This window comes from Anser brachyrhynchus (assembly GCF_964034855.1).
Source record: "Anser brachyrhynchus genome assembly, chromosome: 5".
In the NCBI taxonomy this organism is placed as follows: domain Eukaryota; kingdom Metazoa; phylum Chordata; class Aves; order Anseriformes; family Anatidae; genus Anser; species Anser brachyrhynchus.
Window position 1 is genome coordinate 28132759 of NC_137699.1, and position 20609 is coordinate 28153367.

At 43.1% G+C, this 20609-nt stretch overlaps 2 protein-coding genes across 4 annotated transcripts; one reads left to right on the top strand and one right to left on the bottom strand.

The window, feature by feature from the left end:
* Positions 1–847: 847 nt before the first annotated feature.
* On the top strand, positions 848–13407 carry PLEK2 (pleckstrin 2). Of its 3 annotated transcripts, none has more exons than XR_013952186.1 (10): positions 848–4251; positions 6803–6967; positions 7948–8129; positions 8851–8942; positions 9276–9463; positions 9864–9965; positions 10885–10968; positions 11071–11132; positions 12206–12284; positions 13115–13252. XR_013952186.1 is itself a non-coding variant. In XM_080595362.1 (10 exons), the coding sequence occupies exons 2-10, from the start codon at positions 4204–4206 to the stop codon at positions 13240–13242; spliced, it is 1068 nt and encodes a 355-aa protein (XP_080451488.1). In that variant the 5' UTR covers positions 848–3133; positions 4051–4203; the 3' UTR covers positions 13243–13407. The 3 variants fall into 3 exon arrangements, 2 of the variants coding, with proteins under 2 accessions (XP_080451488.1, XP_080451487.1); XM_080595362.1 differs by lacking the exon at positions 11071–11132 and having other exon boundaries at positions 848–3133; positions 4051–4251; positions 13115–13407; XM_080595361.1 differs by lacking the exon at positions 11071–11132 and having other exon boundaries at positions 13115–13407.
* On the bottom strand, positions 13311–20045 carry LOC308196417 (galectin-related protein A-like). The gene is made up of 4 exons (XM_080595371.1): positions 19754–20045; positions 16865–16953; positions 15932–16106; positions 13311–15549 (listed from the first exon to the last, which is right to left on the bottom strand). The coding sequence occupies exons 1-4, from the start codon at positions 19967–19969 to the stop codon at positions 15406–15408; spliced, it is 624 nt and encodes a 207-aa protein (XP_080451497.1). The 5' UTR covers positions 19970–20045; the 3' UTR covers positions 13311–15405.
* Positions 20046–20609: the final 564 nt, after the last annotated feature.

The window sequence follows — 20609 nt, forward strand, 5'->3', positions numbered from 1 at the left end:
TCAGAAAAGTTCACGTGCCCAACTTTTACTATGCAAAGCCAAAAAGGTAACTTCCAGTCTTTGCAGAATGTTGGAAAATACTTGAGTATGTCATCACAAAGTGTCTTTTGTGGTTACTTGATCAAATTACTTTCTTCTTAGAAGTTACATATGACAGCCTTGTCAGGGTTTGAAGCTGTATTCTCTCTTTGATAATTTTGGTTTCATTTTTATGAACAACTCCTCCTTTTTTGCCAATTCACTAAAATAGTGAATTGACCCGCATTCAACATGATATGTGGGCACTCTGACAAAAGTAGAAAGTTTTAAAAACTAAAACATGTCTCTGTAATCCATATGCCAAAATAATGCTGTAAAGTAAGGCAATGAAAATGAGCCGGTCTTGCTCTTTACGTAAGAGTGTTACCAGGGGATTACAATTAATGTTGCCTCTAAAAGCTGCCTTGGTGTGTTAATAGGGGAGCATCGTTTCTGTCAGTAACTGGATGTTTCTCATGTGTTGCAGTAGCTGGAAGAAGGAGCTCTGAGATGGCTGCTTGCAAGGACTGCTAGCCTGTGAACTGTGAGTTAAGGGTCCTTAGCACAAACTGAGCTGATACCTTCTGTTGCAACCAGTCTGGTGTGCTTGGAACTGTTTGCTTACAAAGCATTTTAATACATGTAGTAAGTTTTGTGTGAACAGCTTTGTGGAGTCCGTAAGAGGCAGTGGAACTGGCATGTTGTTCTCTGTAGCCAAATCTGTACTTCAGTATTTAATTTCTCATAAATCTTTGATCCAGGGAATACAGTTAAACAGCTGTTTTCAAACATTGCCACCTTTCTGCAGTTAACTTTAAAATGCTCTTAAATCAGAATACTCTTGAATGTTTGTCTTTAACTTTTATCTAGAAATGTTTCATCAGTTTTTATTTTGATGTGGTTTGTTTTCATCTTATTTCATCCCTAATCCCCTAAAGGAACTACGGGTTTAATGGCGTCCTACACTGGAGGGCAAGGTCCTAACATTTAAAGAAGCTGTTTTGGAAAAGCTGAATATATGTAATCCCCCATGTGATGCTGTTCACATTATAATATTAATGGAAATTGTAGAGCATGCAATGGGGATTGTCCTTTGGGCAGGTTCTCCTAATCAGGGATTGTTAGCTTCATGGGGGACTAAACTGGAGGCATCAGTAATGAAACAACACAGTCTGCGTTTCCAGTTAACCCTGAGTCTGTGGTCCTGAAGTCTACAGATAGCTATTCTTAACCATGCTAATGCGAATTCTGTAATGTATAAAGTCTTTTGGGGTCACTTTTAATGGAAAAAATTGTCAGTTGCTCAGCTGTACTTTTTTGTTAAAATACTGTGCTGGCATTTAGAAAACACCCTGTTAAAATGGATCTGATGAAACAGTCCTCCTCAGTGGTTTTCAAGTCCCACCAAAGACTTAGTTTTCTAGAGCTCTTTAGCTTTATATGGTTTGAAGCACATCCTTTTCTACCGAAAGACTTGAATGCCAGAACTTGCCTTCCCAGCACATGCCTGAATATGACAGCCCAAATCTGCTGACTCATTTGACAGTATATGACCCTTTTCCTACGAAGCCAAGAAATCTGCTTTTACTTAGCCTCAGAGAGCAACATATGGGCAGTTTGTTAGCCTTGAATAACCTCTGTAGAATAGGGGGGTGGATACGTGTGCATTACAAAAATCCCAAGTATTGAAAAAATGCTTGGAACCATTGAAGAAATTAAAAAAAATATATCTGTATTTAGAAAAAAAAAGACAAACCTGATACAAAACCTGTTGTTTAATGACCAGCTAGGGAAACTTTTGCTTCAAAATTCACCAGCAGTTTGACAATAAATTTTTTCATTGCTAGTAGTAATTTTGCCAAGAAACTTCTGTAGTGTTGTGGGTGGTCTGCATGCTGGAAAAAAAAAAAAAAAGCTCACTTGCTCAGATCTTCGACCAGGGCTGGTTATTGTGTAATTTTGAGATCACTGTCTGAGCGAGAGCCCCCTGCAAGCTTCTGCCTGTCCTCGCTAGCATGGAATTACCTGACCCACCTTGTTACGGATTGCCTGCAGTAACAAGCCAAGCAACGTGAAGTCAAACCTCAAGTACGGTGCAGTGGAACACTATTCCTGGAGCTGGTTGTATAAAGTGTGCTGGTGTAGGAAACAAATGTGGTGTTAATGTATCTTGTCTACTTAGACTCAAGGTTTTTTTCTTTGATTCAGTATTGGTCATGTCCTTGTGTGCCTCCTTTTGTGACTTGTTCGTATGTTATTACCTGAAGTTTAACAGTGGTGGGGGCAGTGCAGGTTTGTAGCACATAGCACCCTACCAGCTACTAAGAGGAAAATTAACTCTGTCCTAACTGAAACCAGGACAAGGGCCAAGTTTAATTCTGATGTACGGGGCGTTCAGTAACCTAAACTTTTTCTTTCTGATGACTTCCTCAGTTTTGTTCCCAAGATTCTGCTTCTGTACATACTTTTATTTGTATATACATTTATGCATATACACGGAGACAGATCATTCTTAAAAAAAAAAAGTAAAAATGTTTCTTTCTACTTTCAGGTCACAAAAAAATAAATATTTTTCTTTATGAAAATTTATATTGCTATATTTGAGAACACTACATACCTGTAAGGAAAACTAATCCTCTAGGTGTCCTGTTAAGCTTACTGAACTCAGTTTAAACAGCCTGAAGAACCAGCTAACTGTGAACTGATTTACACGACTGGTTGTCATGGGACTGCCTTCTTTTTCCAAAGTAGCGAAGGGAGTATAGCAGGAGCTATGCACTTCATGTGGGTTGGCTGCTTTTGAAACCTCAGCTAGCATATTCTCTGTTTATACAAGAATGGATTTAAAAAAAATGTAAAAAAACAAAACAAAACAAAAAAAAAAACAGTCTTCAGTTACCCACTATATTTCTCATGATCTATGCAGAGTTGTTGTCTGGGTAGTCTCCAGCATGTTGTCATGTTTGAATACCTTCTTTGATATCTCACTCTTCCTCCCTCCTCATTAGAAATTAGAAAAATAATATAAAGATAAGGTAATGATTTGCTTGTTCCTTTTCCTCAGTACAGGAAAGTATGACCAGTAATCTGATCCAGTATGCAAAGACTAAGATACGTGAGTCAACTTGTCTTACCTAAGAACTCTGGACTCTTTTTTTGTGGGTGCATAGCAACAAGTGCTTTTGTTATTTGTTTTACTGTACGTCATTTTTCTTATCACAGTCTGCAGCTTTATCCACATATATCACCTTAAATTGGCTGCAAGTCATGGAATGCTAACAATACAGCAAAGACTCTACACAGCAGCTCTGTCTGAAATACTGTTACTAACACTGACTTACTTCTTCAAGACCTATCAAATAGATTTATCATGGCTGAGGTTTTCAAAAATGAAAAAAAAACCCTCAAGCTCATATTCAGGCACAGAAAAGGCACTGTTTCAGAAGCTCTCAGGACTTTCAAGAGGTCCCTGCACTGGGCTTATTTATCAAACCGCTTTTCTAAAAACCCAAGTAGTTGCTTACATAGAGATTTAGGATATTCAGTTGAAGTAGGCATATCTGGGAATCTTGGTTTACATGTCCAAGGATCACTGAAAGTAGAGTGGGCTTTGGGAGACATTTGAGCTTCTTTGGTAAAATAAATTTCTATCAAAAGCAATTATTTTAAGGTTTGTAAAATTCTCATTGTAATTATAATATTCAGTATGTTACACTCGAGGTGTTCTGATCTGTAGAACCCCTAGAAGATATGCTTATTAGATGAGAAATTTTATGCCATAGAGTGGACTTCTCTGAAATTGAGATAGTTTTATAACTCTGCTTCTCCCTCCCATGCAGTTCCTGTGTGTCACCTCTTTTGTCACCATGAAGCTGTTGCTTACCTTGGCTTACTCACTCAAGGGTGTTTTTTTTTACTATACCAAATTCTATGAAATCCCTTTGAGATCCTTTTTAGACTTCCCTTTGTTTTCCTCCCTGGAGGGCAGGTAATGTATCAGAGCCAGCTCAATGTTTAACTAATGTCTCACAGAGCGGGAGAAAAAAGGGAAGGGAGAGTACGTCACTCAGGAGGAGGGTCGCGGAGAAAAATGAGCTTGCCTGAACTCCTCACGTGCAGAGAGACAGACTGCCAGGGATCAGGTTCTTCTCAGCGGGAGCTCATCTCTCCTGGCGGCTGGCCGTGATGCAGGAGGCAGCTGGAGTCCTGAAGGAGGGCTTCCTCGTCAAACGGGTAGGTGCTGCGGCAGCGCCGCGAGGGCTCCTGCGCGCGATGCTCTCCAAAGGTGGAAACGGCCCCTGAGAAGGGACCTGATGGAGCCAGGGCTCTTGGCGAGGCGGCATGTCGAGTGCAGGGGTCGAGGAGCTCCTCCAGGTACCTACAGGCTCCTGTGGAGGAAGCTGCAGGAGCTGCAGGCCTTACCTGCCCTCCATCCAGTTCCCCGTGTTGGCGTTTGCCCAGGGGAAAGTGAGCGAGCTATCAGTGTCGCTCCCTCGGTTATCGGAAAGCCGGTACGTCTGCACCTAGGGCACACCTCTGCAAAGAGCACATAAAAGTAATAATACCTGGTGAAAGGCTACGTGGCACCAGGGAACGTGGCCACAGGAGGATGGGCAGAGGGGAGATGTTTGGAAAGTCTCTCAAGACAGTTTGTGCCTTCTTAAGCAGATGGCTGAGCAGGGTTTGTGAGAGGATGGAGAACAGATTTTCTTTTTTAAGAGCGTGAGAGCAATATGAATATGGAAATGTCTCTGATACAACTTTTCTTGCACACCCCAGAAGCTTCACTGTAAGAAATTTTCAGCTGAAGCATGGAGAAATCAACTGAGACACAGCATGACAGCTTTCAGCCTTTCCCAACATTTCTCCTCATGGGATCGAATCAGTTAGTAGAGGGCAATGGTGCAGGGGGCATGAGCAGCTTTCCGTACCAAGTCCGTCTCAGTGACTAATATGGTCTTTGATTGTGCACTTGAAGTGCAATTCAAAGGTTTGCTCAAAGCTTTGCCACGCCTTGGGAAATGCTTTCCTACAGTACGTGTCTGCTTCTGGTGCTACTGTGATGGTAATTCTTGTCGGGAGCTCTCCTGGCAGGGCTCACGGCTGCGGCTGCGGGGCATGGGAAGTCCGAGCTGTGCCCTGCTGCCCCTTCCATGGAGAGGGCAGAGCAGCCCCAACTCCTGCTCTGTGCTCTGGGCTGTGGTCATGTTTTGTGTCTCTTGTGTGACTACCGAATTAGAGAGGGGAAGCCAAGGCGCCGTGTCTGAGAGGAACGGGTGTCATCAGCGTGCTGAGCTGTAACTGCTGGCTGGCTGTGCGACATCACTGAGATGTGCAGTTTGATAGAAAGGAGACCAGAAAGAAGATGAATAAAGGACACTGAGGGAGGAGGGGATCCAGAGGAAAAAAAAAAAAGTAAAGGGATGGGATCAGGTAAAGGGAATGGATTTCTTAAGAAGACCAGATGCAAGGATAAAGTATAAATCCATTATAGATGACTGAGTTATGTATTATAATGTATAAGTACAATGTGTGACAGGTAAAATTGAAGGGAAAAAAAGGTAATGTCACATCCTAAAAAAAGGAAATCTCTGAGAAGGAAAGAAAAGAACCATAGGAAAGGAGAAGTGGACAAGGGGATGTACATCAGGTGAAAAAGTGGGGAAGGTGAAGGGAAGGAAAGAGCAAAACCAAACTAGATTAACTGTGTTGGGTATAGGCTAGCAGACATTAGAACTAACATGCCCTGGATTTTAGAGACTCATTACCCCACTTCTGTGGAAATTGCTGGTTTTCCCCTTTACTCATAGCAAGTTAATGAGCTTTGATTCCTGCCACGACTGGACCTTGCATGTTCCTTCCTCCTAGCCGTGCCCACCTCTCCCAGGTGTCAGAGCTGCCTGTGCCCGGGCTTTGCCTGCAGGCTGTGATGCTCCGTCGTCGTCTGCAGGAACGCAAGGCAGCTCCCCGCACCACGAGGCGGGACCTGACCCCGTAGGACAGGACCGAGCCTGTCGGTACCAGCCCTCTCTCAGCTTGCTCTCCCATGCAGCTGGGCGAAAGACAGCCGGGGGCTGTTTATGGAGGGGAAAGAAGAGGTATTTTATTTCGTATAACCCAGGATGTACCTGACAGCAGCAGTTGCTCAGTCTTTTGCCATTAAAGAGAGTATTTGCAAAAAACAGTAGCACAGAGAGTGTGTTAGCCCAGGGAGTTGGAGGTAGGCAGGATAGAAATAAAGCACCATCTGGCAGCATGGGGGGATGTAAAGAAAAGCCAAGTCACACAGCAAAGCACTCTCTGGACCACTTGGCACCTACAGCCACGACCAAAATGACAATGAACAAAACAGATGAACACCCAAGGGCACTGAAGAAAAAGTGTTTGTCTCCAAGAGCTGCCAACCACGCTGACGCACTCACCGATTTCAGATTTAGCCCTGTTCCTGCCTGCTGCTGTCAGCAGGCGGGCACGCACCCAAATGACGGCTCTTTGAGATAATTCTTGTGAGCTTTTGCAAGAAACAACTCTTACCAGCAAAAATGTTCTTTCTGCTGGAGAAAGAGCAAAGCACCTTTCTGTTCTTGCTCCCTGTTTTTACACTGGTGGAACTGTGTTATTTCATTGCTAAAGATGTGTATTTCAGGGAGAGCAAGACTGACGATGACTTCTCATGTTTCTTTTCATATGGTTCCCTATTGGCTTATAGTATTTACATGAAAACAAAAAAGAAAACACCCATTTTTCAATGCTTGTATTAATATGTGCATTTCTTCCCCTCTAGGGACATATCGTTCATAACTGGAAAGTAAGATGGTTCGTTCTGCTTCAGGATAAGCTCCTGTACTATAAACTTGAAGGAGGCAAGAAGGAGTCTTCTCCAAAGGGTAGGATCCTCTTGGATGGCTGCACTATTACTTGTCCATGCTTGGAATATGAGAACAGACCGGTAAGACTAGAAAAATGTATCCCTTCTCACTGACGCTCGCTTTCTAATTTCTCTCTTGTGTTTTCCTCTCCCCCCTGATTTGTTTGATTGCTGTAACTACATCACTGGGGCATGCGTTTCCAGAAGCAGGCTTCACTAAAAGCGAAACTGCCATTTGCAATGTAACCAGGACTAGCAGTTAACTGCCTCGTTGTGTCTTTGTCATTCTCTGTGCCCAAATCTGAGGTGCAGTCACTAACAGAAAGAAAAGAAAAAAGGAAAAAAAAGCCTCACAGACATAGAAGAATAAATGCAAATGCATCATCCCAACAATATGTGGGGAGAGGACATGAGCAACTCAATTAAACCTGAGAATGATGGGGAAAAAAGACAGCTTATCATCTATGGTAGAGGCTGTAAACACTGTCCATATTCACACAGGGCTCTCAGGCAGACAGGTCAGACTCCCTTTTCCTTTCCCAGTGGGTCTTCACTGCTGTGGAGTTTCCAGCAATACGGCTTTGGAAAGGAAAGTGTCTCCTGGGCTTTTCCACTCACCCGTGGGCAGCGGTCACGCAGACTTCCCCTTAGAAGAGCCAGAAGGGAAATGACTCTGTAAATTGCTGACTATTTCGGTACGTCTCATGGAAGAATGAGCCTAGTGAGAGTTTGTAGTTGATAAGCAAGAGATGTGGATGTGAAAACTCCACAGTCAGCAGCACGCTCCTATTTCATCCCATTTCTGGGCAGTGTGCTCTCTTTCAAGAATTACAAGCTCCACGTATACAAACTGTGCTTGTAACCAAAAAGCCAGGGATCTAAGGAAAAAAAAATATCCCCAAAAACTGAACTGTATCCAGCGTCCTTCAGGCGAGTATTACCCAGGAGGGATACCATATCACACTGATTTCTGTGACTTGGGCTAGCGGTGAAAGAAAGCAAAATGCGAGTGGAGGGCAAGAGCTAAATGTTATTACTGCTTTGCACTTCTCTCTCCACAGCTACTCATCAAACTAAGGACGAAAACCAACACAGACTATTTCCTTGAATGTTGCTCCAGAGAGGAGCGAGATTCTTGGGCTTTGGACATCACTGGAGCCATTCACGCTGGTCACCCAGTGCAGGTACAAGAGCTTCACAGAATGAAGAACTCTTTCAAACTGTTGGAGAATATCAGCCTCCAGTAAGTGCTTATAGTTTCACCTTCCACTGTCGCTGTAGTCTGCAAAGTACCTGAGCTGCTGGATGGGGAGGGTCAAGGGAAGCTTCTCTCTGCACAGATCTGCTCCTTCATGGCCAGGAGCCTCTATACTGGCTGCTCTGTCCTGGATTTGCACACACTCTTGTCAGGGCACAGGAATGCATTTTTTTCCTGACCCTCATTTTTGGGTGTACAGGGGCTCTGCACAGGCATGCCACTGCTGGCTTGAAGGCAGCTAGTCAGCTGCAGAGATATTCTGACTGAGGAGATGCATTACCTTGCAAGTTGTAAGGTCACGAAAAGACCGAGAGATGACTTTGTGCATGCCATGTTGGTGAGCTTTCAAAGCTGACAGCCAGAATCCAGGCTAGGATTTTCAGGGTGCATCTTGTTAAATGAGAACTTCTATTAAGAAATAGGAAAACGACATGCATTTGATTTGTGTTGAGATGGTTAAAGGAGTCTGACTGTAGCCCAATCTGAAATGCTTTAAAATGAAAGATACTTTATGAGGTGTCTTTTTTAGTGTTGCGCGTTGGGAGAATAAAGTTTTCCTACAACAAACTCAGGACTAAACCGATCTAGATTGTTTTCAAGCTTTATGCTGGTAATCATTAGGACATCCTGGGCACTGACAGAAGCACATGACAGTTTCTGCTTGACTTTCTATTAAAGTAACATTATCCTGTGTATTCTTTTACAGCCACATAGTGGATAAAATGCGTGACAGCAGTACTGGAATTAAGCTGACCCGCAACTTGGAGCAAGGCAACAGATACAAAGAGACCTTCACAGGTATGCCTGCTGCAGACAAAGGACTTCCTCACATATGCCATGCCACATTGCGGGGACAAGGGAGACACTGTACTGATTTGATGGTGGGATCAGTTATGGCCCACTGGAAAGTACTGGTGCAGCTGAATTCTCCAACACCTTTCTCTCTTGCTCTGTGGATAGATGGAAGCATACATAGGACCCCACTCTTTCAGTCAACCTTGCACTTCACTGGCAGCCTTTGTGATGGTGCCAAAGTGTTTCGTCAAAGGAAGGCCTGTTATGGCAGGAGACATTAGTCTCACCTTGGAAGAGCAGGTTGCCTTGGTCTGAGAGCTGCCTTTCTCCCTGCAGGCTCTGCCCTGGTGGACTGGCTCATCTCCAATAGCTTTGCTGTGTCACGGTTTGAGGCCGTCACCTTGGCTTCCATGTTGATGGAGGAGAACTTCACCAAGCCCGTGGGAGCCCGCAGCATTGAGGCCATGCGCTACAGCGACCTCTCTGAGCAGTTCCTCGACGACTCCACCGCACTGTACATGTTTGTAAGTGGTGTGGCTGCCAGCAGAGGCAGCTCCTCTGCCCATGGTCAGGCATTTGATTTGAGGCAGTGGTAAAGGGGGACACACACAGCACGCACCCAAAGGCAAAATATGTAAGCTGTGAAAACAAGCACAAAAGGGGCTGCTCTGGGCTTTCAATAGTGTTTGTACTTGTACTTTTGCTGGGGAAAAAAATCTACAAGGATATGGAAGGATCTACAAGTAAGGTAATTTGGCATTAAAAAGGTTGCAGCCCTTGGCACTGCTGTGTCTGCATTTAACAGAGGCCATACAGAATTCACTTGGGGAAAAAAGCACTAAAAACAGCTCAAGGAAAATAAAATGCAGAACTTTGTCCTTAAGATTAAAAATAAAAGTGGAGCCATCTTTTCTGTGTTTGCAGGCTGAGAGCAGTAAGAAAATGCTCAGCTCCAAGGAAGAGCTACAATTTAACATCTCTGAATTAAGTGGCATGATTGTGAAGCAAGGATTCTTAGTGAAACAGGTAAATACAATCTTTGACCCTTCACTGTGAGGCAAGAAAATGACAGCTCTTACAGCTGCAAGGAGAATGAATGAGAGTTACACAAGCATGGCTGGGGAGTTGTGTCCAGCAGACTTAAATTGCCCATCAACACGGTTATCAGAGATCATGAAGTGAAGAGTGTCTAGCTATAAGGATGTGAGCTATGGAACCTGCTGCTCTGGCAGGATTCATTGGATATTCTGTATATATTACGTGTGTACTGAAAGGTATAAAATAATACTGAAAACAAAAGTCCCACACATACTCCACCAGAGTTGTTGTATTCACACCAAGTAGATCCACTGTCCTTCTGATCACACCTATCCCATCGGGATTGTGCAAGCAGCTATGATATTCTGCTGGCCACAGCGAAATTTCAAGGCTGGGAAGATTGGCTTTTGCATGAAGTGGACGTTAATTTGTGGACAGTCACTCATGCACACGCAGATGCTCTGCTGGGGGTGAGTCCTGTTTTCTTCAAGTGTAATTACCTGTCAGTGGTAATTGCTTATGGGATCCCAACTCTTAGTCTGCGAGACTTAGTTTTAGACCCTTCCCACAAGCAAGATGAGGATCAGTCACATTGGTTCACAGCATAACACATCCACCTGCAGAAGGAAACCTGCCTGCCTTGCACGATCACATTTTTATTCTGGATTTTTGTATGAGGAACCATGATTTTTCAGTACAAGAAAGGAGAGACTAAGAAATTATCAATCTATGAAGAAGGATGTTAGGCAGAAAATCATGGGAGTTATTAAGATGTCAGATTTTTTTTCTCTGTTGGCTGCAAAACTTCTATTTTCAGTACCTATTTAGGCCTTCCATAGGGCCTGCAGGAAAATGACCATTGCAGGAGGTATTTACTGGTGGTAACATTAATTCTTCCATTTTCCAGGGACACAAGAGGAAAAACTGGAAGGTGAGGAAATTTGTTTTGAGAGCTGATCCTGCTTTCTTGCACTACTATGACCCCACTAAGGTATGTGAGTGTGGAGTTGGTACACTCAGAAATCCTATTCCAGACCTAAATATTATAATGAAAAGACAACACAGTCATGCTGTAAATGTTTCTCTCTCCCAGATCTCCTGGATTCTTCTGTTGATGTCCTGGGAAATAAGACCTCTCTGGCCTTACTCTAGGAGGTTGTCCTTGTATGATTTTCTATCCCTGTGTCCCCTGCCTATCTTTTCCTCACTGAGATTCCCTTTCCTTAGCTGTGGGGAAGCAGTTTAGGGGTTCCTCTTTTGCTTGTACCCACACAGTCTGGGACCATGATCCTGCAGGGATTCTTCCTGGGCTGTGGTCTTGCTGGGCTGACATCCCAACATTTGACAGCGATTCTGCTATTAGGAGTTCCTATGTTCTTTTTACAACGCTGAATAGGGTCTTCTTGATCCCAAAATATTTACAGGAGTTTCTGGCACTCAGATTTAAACGTGCTCAAGGAATAGTAAGAGTTTGTCGTCATGGATATAACCATCGCAATGAGAGTGAGCCAGAAGGGCATGTGAATCCATCAGCCCCCGATGCACGGGGTTTATGCAAAGCCCAAGAGGCCACTAAGATGAATATGTTATAGCAATGTTTCATGTAATTTTTAAAGAAAACTCAAACAGCATAACAGTGAAAAGAACTTATGAGCCTGGTTCATGTTTTGTTGCCTGTTTCTTTGTGTGGGTTTTGTTTTTTTGTTTGTTTGTGGGGTCTTTTTTGGTTTGGGGTTTGGGCTTGGGTTTTTGTTGTTGGGATTTTTGTTTTGTTTTGCATTGCAACTTGCCCTTGTAATGCTATAAACTCAAACTTTAGAGTCTGAAGTTCAGACACAAGAGCCAGCCTACTCGTGAAAATGGTCAGATTTTTTCCATACAGGCTCAGTGAATAGTTGCAAGCTAAAAACTTGCAGAAGTGTGTGTGTATATGCATATATTTAATATGGGTTGTTAAAACTATACATAAGTTTGAAATGTGATTGTTAGCCTACCTTTTGTGCTTTTAATTGGTCTCCACCATTTCCAGATACATCAAAGAAACATCTGAGGCACAAACAGAATAGTAATACATTTAATTACATGTTCTGACTTCTGTGACTTGGATGTTTTATAGCCAGAAAGACTGGCAATACTTCTCCACCTTCATAAAAATAATTGGGGTAGCCTGGGAAATGATTCCAATTATGATATTTTGCAGCTAAGCCTCATTTCCCTTTTCTTTGCAGGAAGAAAACAAGCCAGTAGGTGGATTTTCTCTTCGTGGCTGTCTTGTCTCAGCTCTGGAGGACAATGGAGTCCCAGCAGGTAAAGTATGAGCCTCTAGACTTTGCTACTTAGGTACCTATGCTATAACAACACAGTCTTTGGGAGTGGGTTTGTGTTTATGGCTGGCTGTACGAATGTGTGGGTTAGCTTGTCTTCTCCCTTGCAAGTGAGGGAAGCTATGTCATCAGACATTCCCATACGGATGGGCTGTCCCATAAGGGGATATTTTTGGAGTTACTTCTGGATATCCTGAGTTTTCCTTTTTTTTTTTTTATGGACTACTCTTAGTCAGGTGACCCCTCAGAAAGTCTCAAGATACAGATTAATGTTCCGGAGTTAACAGCCAAAGAGGAAGTGCCTTTTTGGATGTTGTTGAACTCAAAGTCTTGAGGCACCCCTGATGCTGTTCCTTATTCATGTGTCCTCTCCACGTGTATGTACTCTCATCTGGATCTGCTAGAATCCAGATGTAGGGGAGACCTAAAGACAGCAATATAAAAACCAGTTCTGCTAGAGAATATGCTTAGCTTAAGCATTTGTCTAGAACCTCAAACTCACAGATAAGTGTTTCTGCTATTAAAGCAGTTTATTTTATTATAGTAAGCACAATGTGTGGATCGCAAATAGGGAATATCTTTCTAAAGACAGCAGACAGAGCCTTAAAATAGATACAGTCCAGGATGGAGGGCCATGATGAACAACACAGCTCCTTACTAACAGGAACCCAGAGATGGGCAGGAACAAATCTAATCAACTGCGCAAACTGGTGGAGAGCTCATCTCTCCAATGTGCAACTCCAGTAAGATCCTACCCACCGCAAAGCAGTTCTCTATGCACTTTCCTGATCTGTCACATTTTTCTCTCTGCAGGAGTGAAAGGCAATGTACAAGGCAACCTTTTCAAAATCATCACCAAAAATGACATTCATTATTATATCCAGGCCAGCTCCAAGGCAGAGCGAACACAATGGATTGAGGCAATCAAACCACTGACATGAGTAAGGTGGACTCAGTGGTAAAAGAAAAGTCACACTTGTGACCAAGGTTCCTGCTCCCTTTGTCTGGCTTTTTTTTTTTTTTACTTTGGCATTTTATTTTTGTTATTTGTATTTCCATAACACCTACCAAATTCCTGACAGACCAGAATTCTAGGCGCTTAGGAGTCACACAGATCTGGAATAAATCTCCACCAGGAATTTACCGTCTAACCAAGAGACAAAGGACAACAGGTGGATACAGACAAATGATGTTTTACAAGGAAACAATGAGATGTACTATTCCAAGATGGAAGAAAAAAGAATCTCTTGTACAAGTATTCAGTCTATATCTGATAGATCCAGGTTGTGCTTTATTCTAAAGCAGAAATGTCTTGCTCCTTTCCCCTTTATAAAGGGGCTTATAAACTTAATTATTTCATGTGGATTGAATCAAGGTGTGTGAACAACGTCACAGTCTGAAAGGTCCTGGTGTCTGAAACTGCCTGATACACTGTGAAAGAATCTTGTGCTAAGTCACAATTACGTGCCGGGATAATTGCTACTGGAAAACAGACTGGGGGTCTCTGTCCATCCGTCTGCTCTACCGTTTGGCTCTCTGTTATGCCAGAAAAGACCAAAGGACTCTCATCTCCAGTACATCCATTACTCTTGTGCTGTTAATGACCCATCATATTACACGATCCCGAGTATCAGATCAGTGGCAGTTATTCTAGACAATGGCTGGTGCTGACTATAGCGGAAAAAATCACTCAGCCCTAAAAGCAAAACTTCCTTGTGTTTATCACCGTGAATCCATTTATGTGGAGCACCGTGTGGACTGAGAACTCTAATAGCAATTCTCATTATTGCTTTTTTTTTTTTACCTTAAGCCTTAAATTTTCAATTATGTGTCTAGCAAGCTTGACTCTGATATCATTAAACATACGTTAAAAAAAATTTCAATGCATTTGAATCTCCTATGCTCTTCAGACATGATTTTTCTCAGAGTATATGATCATAATGGTTTCATACACCTTAAACTTAGAATAATATGGGAAGTGAGACATTGTCCACAGAGCCAGAGTAGAATGGAATGTATGAGATGACTAAAACATCTGATCAGCCTCCTAATGTTCTATTTTTACAAAATTCTTCTGTTGTCTGAGTACCTGTATCTGACAGACTCTGAAGTCTCCAAAACCACTCTGAAGACAGCATGCTCTTTATCTTCCATAAAGTCACCAAGAAATTTGATATCCCTCTATCCACAGAACCATCTCTTCACAGATTTTTTGCCTTCTGAGTTATGTAGTTAAAAAAAAAAATCTCTTATCAAGAGGCTTTTCACTTCTTCCTGTGATATTACCAAGCAATCAAAACTGAGCCAAAGCCAGCAGCTATGGTATTATAATAGCCACATATTTGGGACTCTTTTATAGATCTACAGCAATGAAATCACAGCATAACACTCATTTGCAGTCAAATATTTAACAAAGCTGCTGAAGAAATTTTGCCAGTAAAGATGCAGTTTTAATCAGATGCAAAAATGGGCAATGCAGTTTCAGCTACAGGTAAAATTTCAGAGGGCTGGTTCAGAGAAGGTTGTGAAATGTACAACTGTTGAAACTTTTCAGTCCCTGAGAACTCAACCTGCAAGAGACTGGGATGGTGGTAAGACATTTATTGCTTCATACTGGGAAGCACATATAGCTCATGCTGATTGAGCAGAGCTTCCCGGACAAGCAGTTCTCTCCTGATAATGTGAGACTCATTGGGGCCCTCCAGACTCCCTTGTTCGCTCACAAGGAAATATCCCAATTCCCTTTTCTCATTCTCGCTACCTGCACACTGCCCAGTTCTAGTCACACGGGTAACAGCCAGGCCACAACAAAGGATTGAGCTCCATGTCTGGGGCATGAGGGAACCACGAAGATACAGGATACTGCATAGCATCATAAATCTTGCAGTTTAGGAGACCGACACAGTATTTCAGCAGAGGCTCTCTGATCTATCTGGACCAGCCATATCTGGAATTTTTGAGCGTGTATTAGAAAAAAAATGTGTATTTCAAACATATCAGCAAATGAAGTAGACACAGTCCCAGTTCCCCAGAATCAGCCAGGAGGTTGATAGGGGAAAGTACATTTTTCTTTGTCCCATGCTGATATTGTGGTCGCTGTTTATTCAAGCCACTTTGGTAAGCTTGACGTCCCCTGTGATCTGTAAAGCCTTCACCGAGTTCAAGGGCTGAATGCGGTGAGTGAAGTCACAGAGCTGCCGTCCATCAAGCAAGACCCGTATTTGCTGGTGTTCACATAAGAACTCCATCTGCAATGGAAAATGACAGGGGAGGGCTTTAGAGGCCAGCAGCAGAACTGATTTCATCAGCATGACCTTAGAACCCCCATGCAATAAGGACAGTGAAACACAAAGTATACCAATTCTTCTAAAATGCCCATGATAAATAACCTACTCTATGCTGAGGTAATACTATTAAACTCTTTATAGGGAGTTCTCTCAGTAAAACTAGAGAAAGAAATGAATGTCTCCTGTGAGGGCTTGAACTGTTGCTCTCTGTGCCATACTAGACTAGTATGCCAGGGTTGTTAACCTGGCAATTTCAAAAGCTAGCAATTTGAGGTGAAATACATAGCCTTCAGCCCTGCTCTTCTCCTTTTCTTCACCCTACGCATAATACCCCAAAAATTACCTTAAATGTGTCCCCTGCTGTGAATGGGAAGTAGGGAATATTCTTCTCTTCTATCCCCCACTTCCCAGCAATTCGTGCGTTTCGGGTGATGGATTTGTCACTAAAGTTAACTGTAAATAGCATCCCGACATCTTTGTTTGCATCCACTGGATCACAGAGCAGAGTCACTGAAAAGCTAGAAAACAGTTAAATGACTGGGGCTTTCAGAAATGTAGAAGGACATGGGGAACATGGCAGATGCTTGTAAAGACTAGAGACAGCTGTTGATTTTCACACTGAAATGTAGGACTCCTACAGGGACTGTGCACAGGCTTAGAAGCTGCAGAAAGGGCTGAGAACAGGACATTCTTTGTTTCTCTTCCGGTATCCAGTAGGATTCTAGTGACTTCTGATTTTGCTTTCCCTCTCTTGTGATTGAAATCAAATATTTGTAGATAATTCCAATTTGTGTCCTAAAAGAGGTTATGGAAAACACTTCACTACTGAAAGGGCTGGAATTGATTGCCAAAGATGCAAAAAAAGTGTAATGATAGCACAGTTGCTGTCATCGACTAAACAGAGCAATGGACCTACAATTCCCATGCCAAAACCACTATTTTTTAAGTGGTGTTGATTCCAGCCACCAGTGGACAGCCTAGGTATGGATTCTGAATTGCACCTATTCCTGGAAGAGGAATGCCATTTGTTCACCCCCCTCTAGTTCATATTTAGATAAAGACAAGGAGTAGAAAATGCTGGTGGAACAGTCAGAAAGTCCAAATAGTGAATCATTTCTCAACATTCTCATCTTAATTTAAGAGCAGAAAAATTAAATAGAGACGTAAATTATGAATCTGTATGTCTTTCTTCCTCCCAAAGAGCACAGACACTCAAGAAATCTTCTGAATTTAAGGCATGCAGGAGAGCATATGAGAACAGGTGACCCCCACCTACCTCTTGGGATTGGAAGGTACCATCCCTATGACAGTGATTCTCATGGCAGGTCTCAGTCCACCTTTAATTTCACCAACATACCGCTCCACCTACAGGGGACGGGAAACAAGCTGCAGTAGGTTACCTTTGATAGCTTGATTGCATTTTTATATATAAAAGGAATTTTAAAATATCTCCCCCCTAAAGTTCTTTTTACGCTTTTAATACGAAGTCCGTCAGTTCTGGTATTGTAGGCAAACAGGAGGGCTGACGTGACCACAATGACTGATGCCGGCCTGGTGGCTGACTGACAGGACCGTCGACCCTGGTGGAGGGTGTCTGACTAAGGACCGCCATACCTGTACCATACCTGACAGACACGTGTGGTCAGTGATTACTGTTGGGACTGCCTGGACAGATGTGATCAGCACCATTGTCAAGGTGAGCCTCATGCCTCAAGTGACAGGAGCCAGACAACTGCCACACCTCAGACAACCCAGTGATGTGACACAACAGTCTAATGACACAGAAAATCAGGTCATGACAGCGCTCCACAGAGCAGATCAAAAGCTCTGCAGCAGCATGATGCAGGCCATGTGTGAATTTACTCTGTCAGCTCAAATTTGTTAAAAAACATTGCTAGGTTAACTTGGTATCAAAAGGCTTCACACCAGAATGGGTAGTCTCTGTCCTCTGCCAGGACATAAAGCCAACACAAACTCTGTATTTTGACAGAAACACACCACTGTGTCCTCACACCTGATCCCAACCACACTGGTACTGATGGATGACCAGCTAACACATGTACCCCATGCTAATCTTCCCTGGCTGTCATCTTGAGGTAGCTAATCCTCCCTGGCTGTTGTCTTCTTGTGGCCGTGCCACACAAGAAGTGATTTGGTAGAGATGCACTGGCTTTTTGCCGTTGGGAGCAGGAGGTAGGCTGAGGGGCCCTTGGGCAGAGCCAGCAAGCGGAGGTCAATCTCCACACACTCACAGTGCACAGGATGGGTTGGGATAGAGTAAAGGTCAGTTTTATTGTTCAGCCTGGTTCACACTGCTTCCTTGTATTTAGTCAGAAGTTCCATTTCTTCTTTGTATTTATCAGAGGTAGACCCTGATGTGCCTTTAAGTACCTTTAAAATGCCATCACTTTTTGGTGATCTGCTTTTCTCCCGTTTACTGTAGTTGAAATCTCCACTGGAAGACCAGAGCCACATTTACTTTTTCCAAGTAATTCTCTGACTGCTTTGAGGGTCAGTGGAGAAACTAATAAAGGCGATGGTTAGCATGGAAAAATAAGAGAGATTTTGGAACCAAATAGTAGGGGCATTCTGCATACTACGCTGTAGCATGTAATCACTCCAAATGCATCGTTGTTGGAGAGAAGCTGTTGTGAAACACTGAGTGTTAATAGCAGTTTGCATGACACTGATAATTGTCCAAGCCAGTGCACGACAGACACTGTTACAGATAAAAAGTGCCTTATCCTTCCAATGTTCCAAAGAAAAACTTCAGACATTTTTTGCTAGAACTGCACAGTATGTGTATCATTTAGTAGTTTGGCTATTAGAAGCACTACATTAGTGTGGAAACCTATGGGTTTCCATTCAAGTGTACATTACTATGGGTATTTCATACATATTTTCAAATTCAGATGATTGGAAAATATGTTAGAATTTAATACATTAGAATTCAAAAATGTTAGATGAATGCCAGCTTACTTAATGTGAACACAAATTCAAGATGAAAAATGTTTTACCTATGACTTTAAACAATTTTTCCCTCCTAGATATTTATATCCAGCCAACTTTTACCACATCGCAGATATATTAATATACCCCTAACTCCTAACAACACCAATGTGAGAAGAAGTTAAAGAAAAATCCCTTCAGAAATGACAGCTCTACTGATCATTGTTAACGATGTACATTCACTCTTGCAGAACTGGGCAGGTGACTCCAGCAGGTATGTTGTAAACCTCGTAACAAAAGCAAAGCATCAGCCACCTGACATTTCTTAGGTGAGGAAACAGCTCCTCAAACAAGGAGTCTGGCTCTAAGGAGACACCTAAAATCAAATTGCATAAACCATAGAATCAGAATGGTTTGGGTTGGAAGGGACCTTAACAATCATCTAATTCCATCCCCCCTGCAGGGACAAGCAGTTGGGCAAGGGCAGACAAGGGCAGGGACACCTTCCACTAGACCAGGTTGCTCCAAGTCCCATCCAATCTGGCCTTAAGTACTTCCAGGGATGGGGCATCCACAGTTTCTCTGGGTAACCTGTTCCAGTGCCTCACCACCCTCATAGTAAAGAATTTCTTCCTCATGTCTAACCTAAATCTACCCTTTTTTAGTTTAAAACCATTCCCCCTTGTCATATCCCTACACTTCCTGACAAAGAGTGCCCGTCCAGCTTTTCTGTAAGCCCCCTTTAGGTACTGAAAAACTGCAATGAGGTCTCCCTTCTCCTTCTCTTTTCCAGGCTGAACAACCCCAACTCCCTCAGCCTGTCTTCACAGTGCATGTACTCCAGCCCCTTGACCATCTTTGGTGTAGGTCAAGAAATAGTTTGTGTAGTGCTGCACCATACGAAATACAGTCAATAAAAGCATATGGAATCGTAACTGAATAGATCAAACTGCACAACTGCACGGCTTCAACAGTTCCAGCTTTTCCATCACAGCTGAAACAAGCTCAGAGGCATGACTACCCATGTGCCAACCCTCAGCTGATACCGAGACAACAGCACGGGTGAGAAATACTTAGGACCCCATAGCTGGTAGTGCTGCAAGCTCCTGCAGCACCGTGTGGGCTGTGCAGGTGAGTACCAGCGCATGCATGGGGACACGGCCCCCTTCCCATATTTTCTGTTTGGTAGCCCTTGGGGACCCACTCGCTCACTTACTTTGGGACACCTCTCCTTCTCTGTCATCACTGCTCTGGGCGCACACTGGCCTCCACTGCAGGAGTCCCCGGAGGAGCTTTTGTTTCGTGTGAGGACGCAAACAAACAAAAAGCTCGGAATAAAGGGAGGATGTGGGGTGGTGGTGGTGGTGGTGGTTATCTCTGCCGAGCAGCGCCTGGACGCCTCCCAGCCAAGCAGCTGAGTCACGGCCCCCATGCCTGGTCATGCCCCTCATGTCCCCCTGGGATGCTCAGAAACACCCAGGCTGTGTGGGTGAGAGGGTGGGGAGCCCCTGCGGCACCCTGCCACCCTGCATGGGAGGGCCAGGCGTGCACTTTAGAGGAACACTTAATAACGCACACGTGTGTAAGACATTGTATTTATTTATTTACATACATTTAATGCATTTAAGTATTGTGTCTTTTTATAAAATGCATTTTTATGCCTCTTCCCTCCGTTCTTAAAGGGGTGAATATATATATATATATATGTCATATCTCCCTGTAGAAAGCAGGATATACATGTAAGTGTATAAACATACTCAAGGGATAAATATATATATACACATCTGAATATCTCTATATGTGTACCTCTCTCTCCCATTCTCTCTGCATAGGGATATATGATATCTATTCACCCCTTTGGGAGAGGCCAGAAATGGTATCAAACATATCTATATTTACATGTATATTCTGGGATTCTGTGATGTGCTTATGAAGACAAATTTCAGTATTTACGCTCTGTATATGTATGTATACACCCCTATAAGTACACCTCTCTCTTATATTTGTGTGTATACAAATGTAAATGATGTGTTTAGATGTACATAATACACACAGGTACAGAACACGCCCTC

Coding starts and splice junctions, on each gene's coding strand:
- LOC308196417 (XM_080595371.1), bottom strand. CDS start 19,969: ATGGGGGCCGTGACTCAGCTGCTTGGCTGGGAGGCGTCCAGGCGCTGC. Junction 16,954..19,753: donor AGAAGGAGAGGTGTCCCAAA/GTAAGTGAGCGA, acceptor CGTCCCCTGTAG/GTGGAGCGGTATGTTGGTGA. Junction 16,107..16,864: donor GTACCTTCCAATCCCAAGAG/GTAGGTGGGGGT, acceptor ACTGTTTTCTAG/CTTTTCAGTGACTCTGCTCT.
- PLEK2 (XM_080595361.1), top strand. CDS start 4,204: ATGCAGGAGGCAGCTGGAGTCCTGAAGGAGGGCTTCCTCGTCAAACGG. Junction 8,130..8,850: donor TTGGAGAATATCAGCCTCCA/GTAAGTGCTTAT, acceptor ATTCTTTTACAG/CCACATAGTGGATAAAATGC. Junction 8,943..9,275: donor ATACAAAGAGACCTTCACAG/GTATGCCTGCTG, acceptor TTCTCCCTGCAG/GCTCTGCCCTGGTGGACTGG.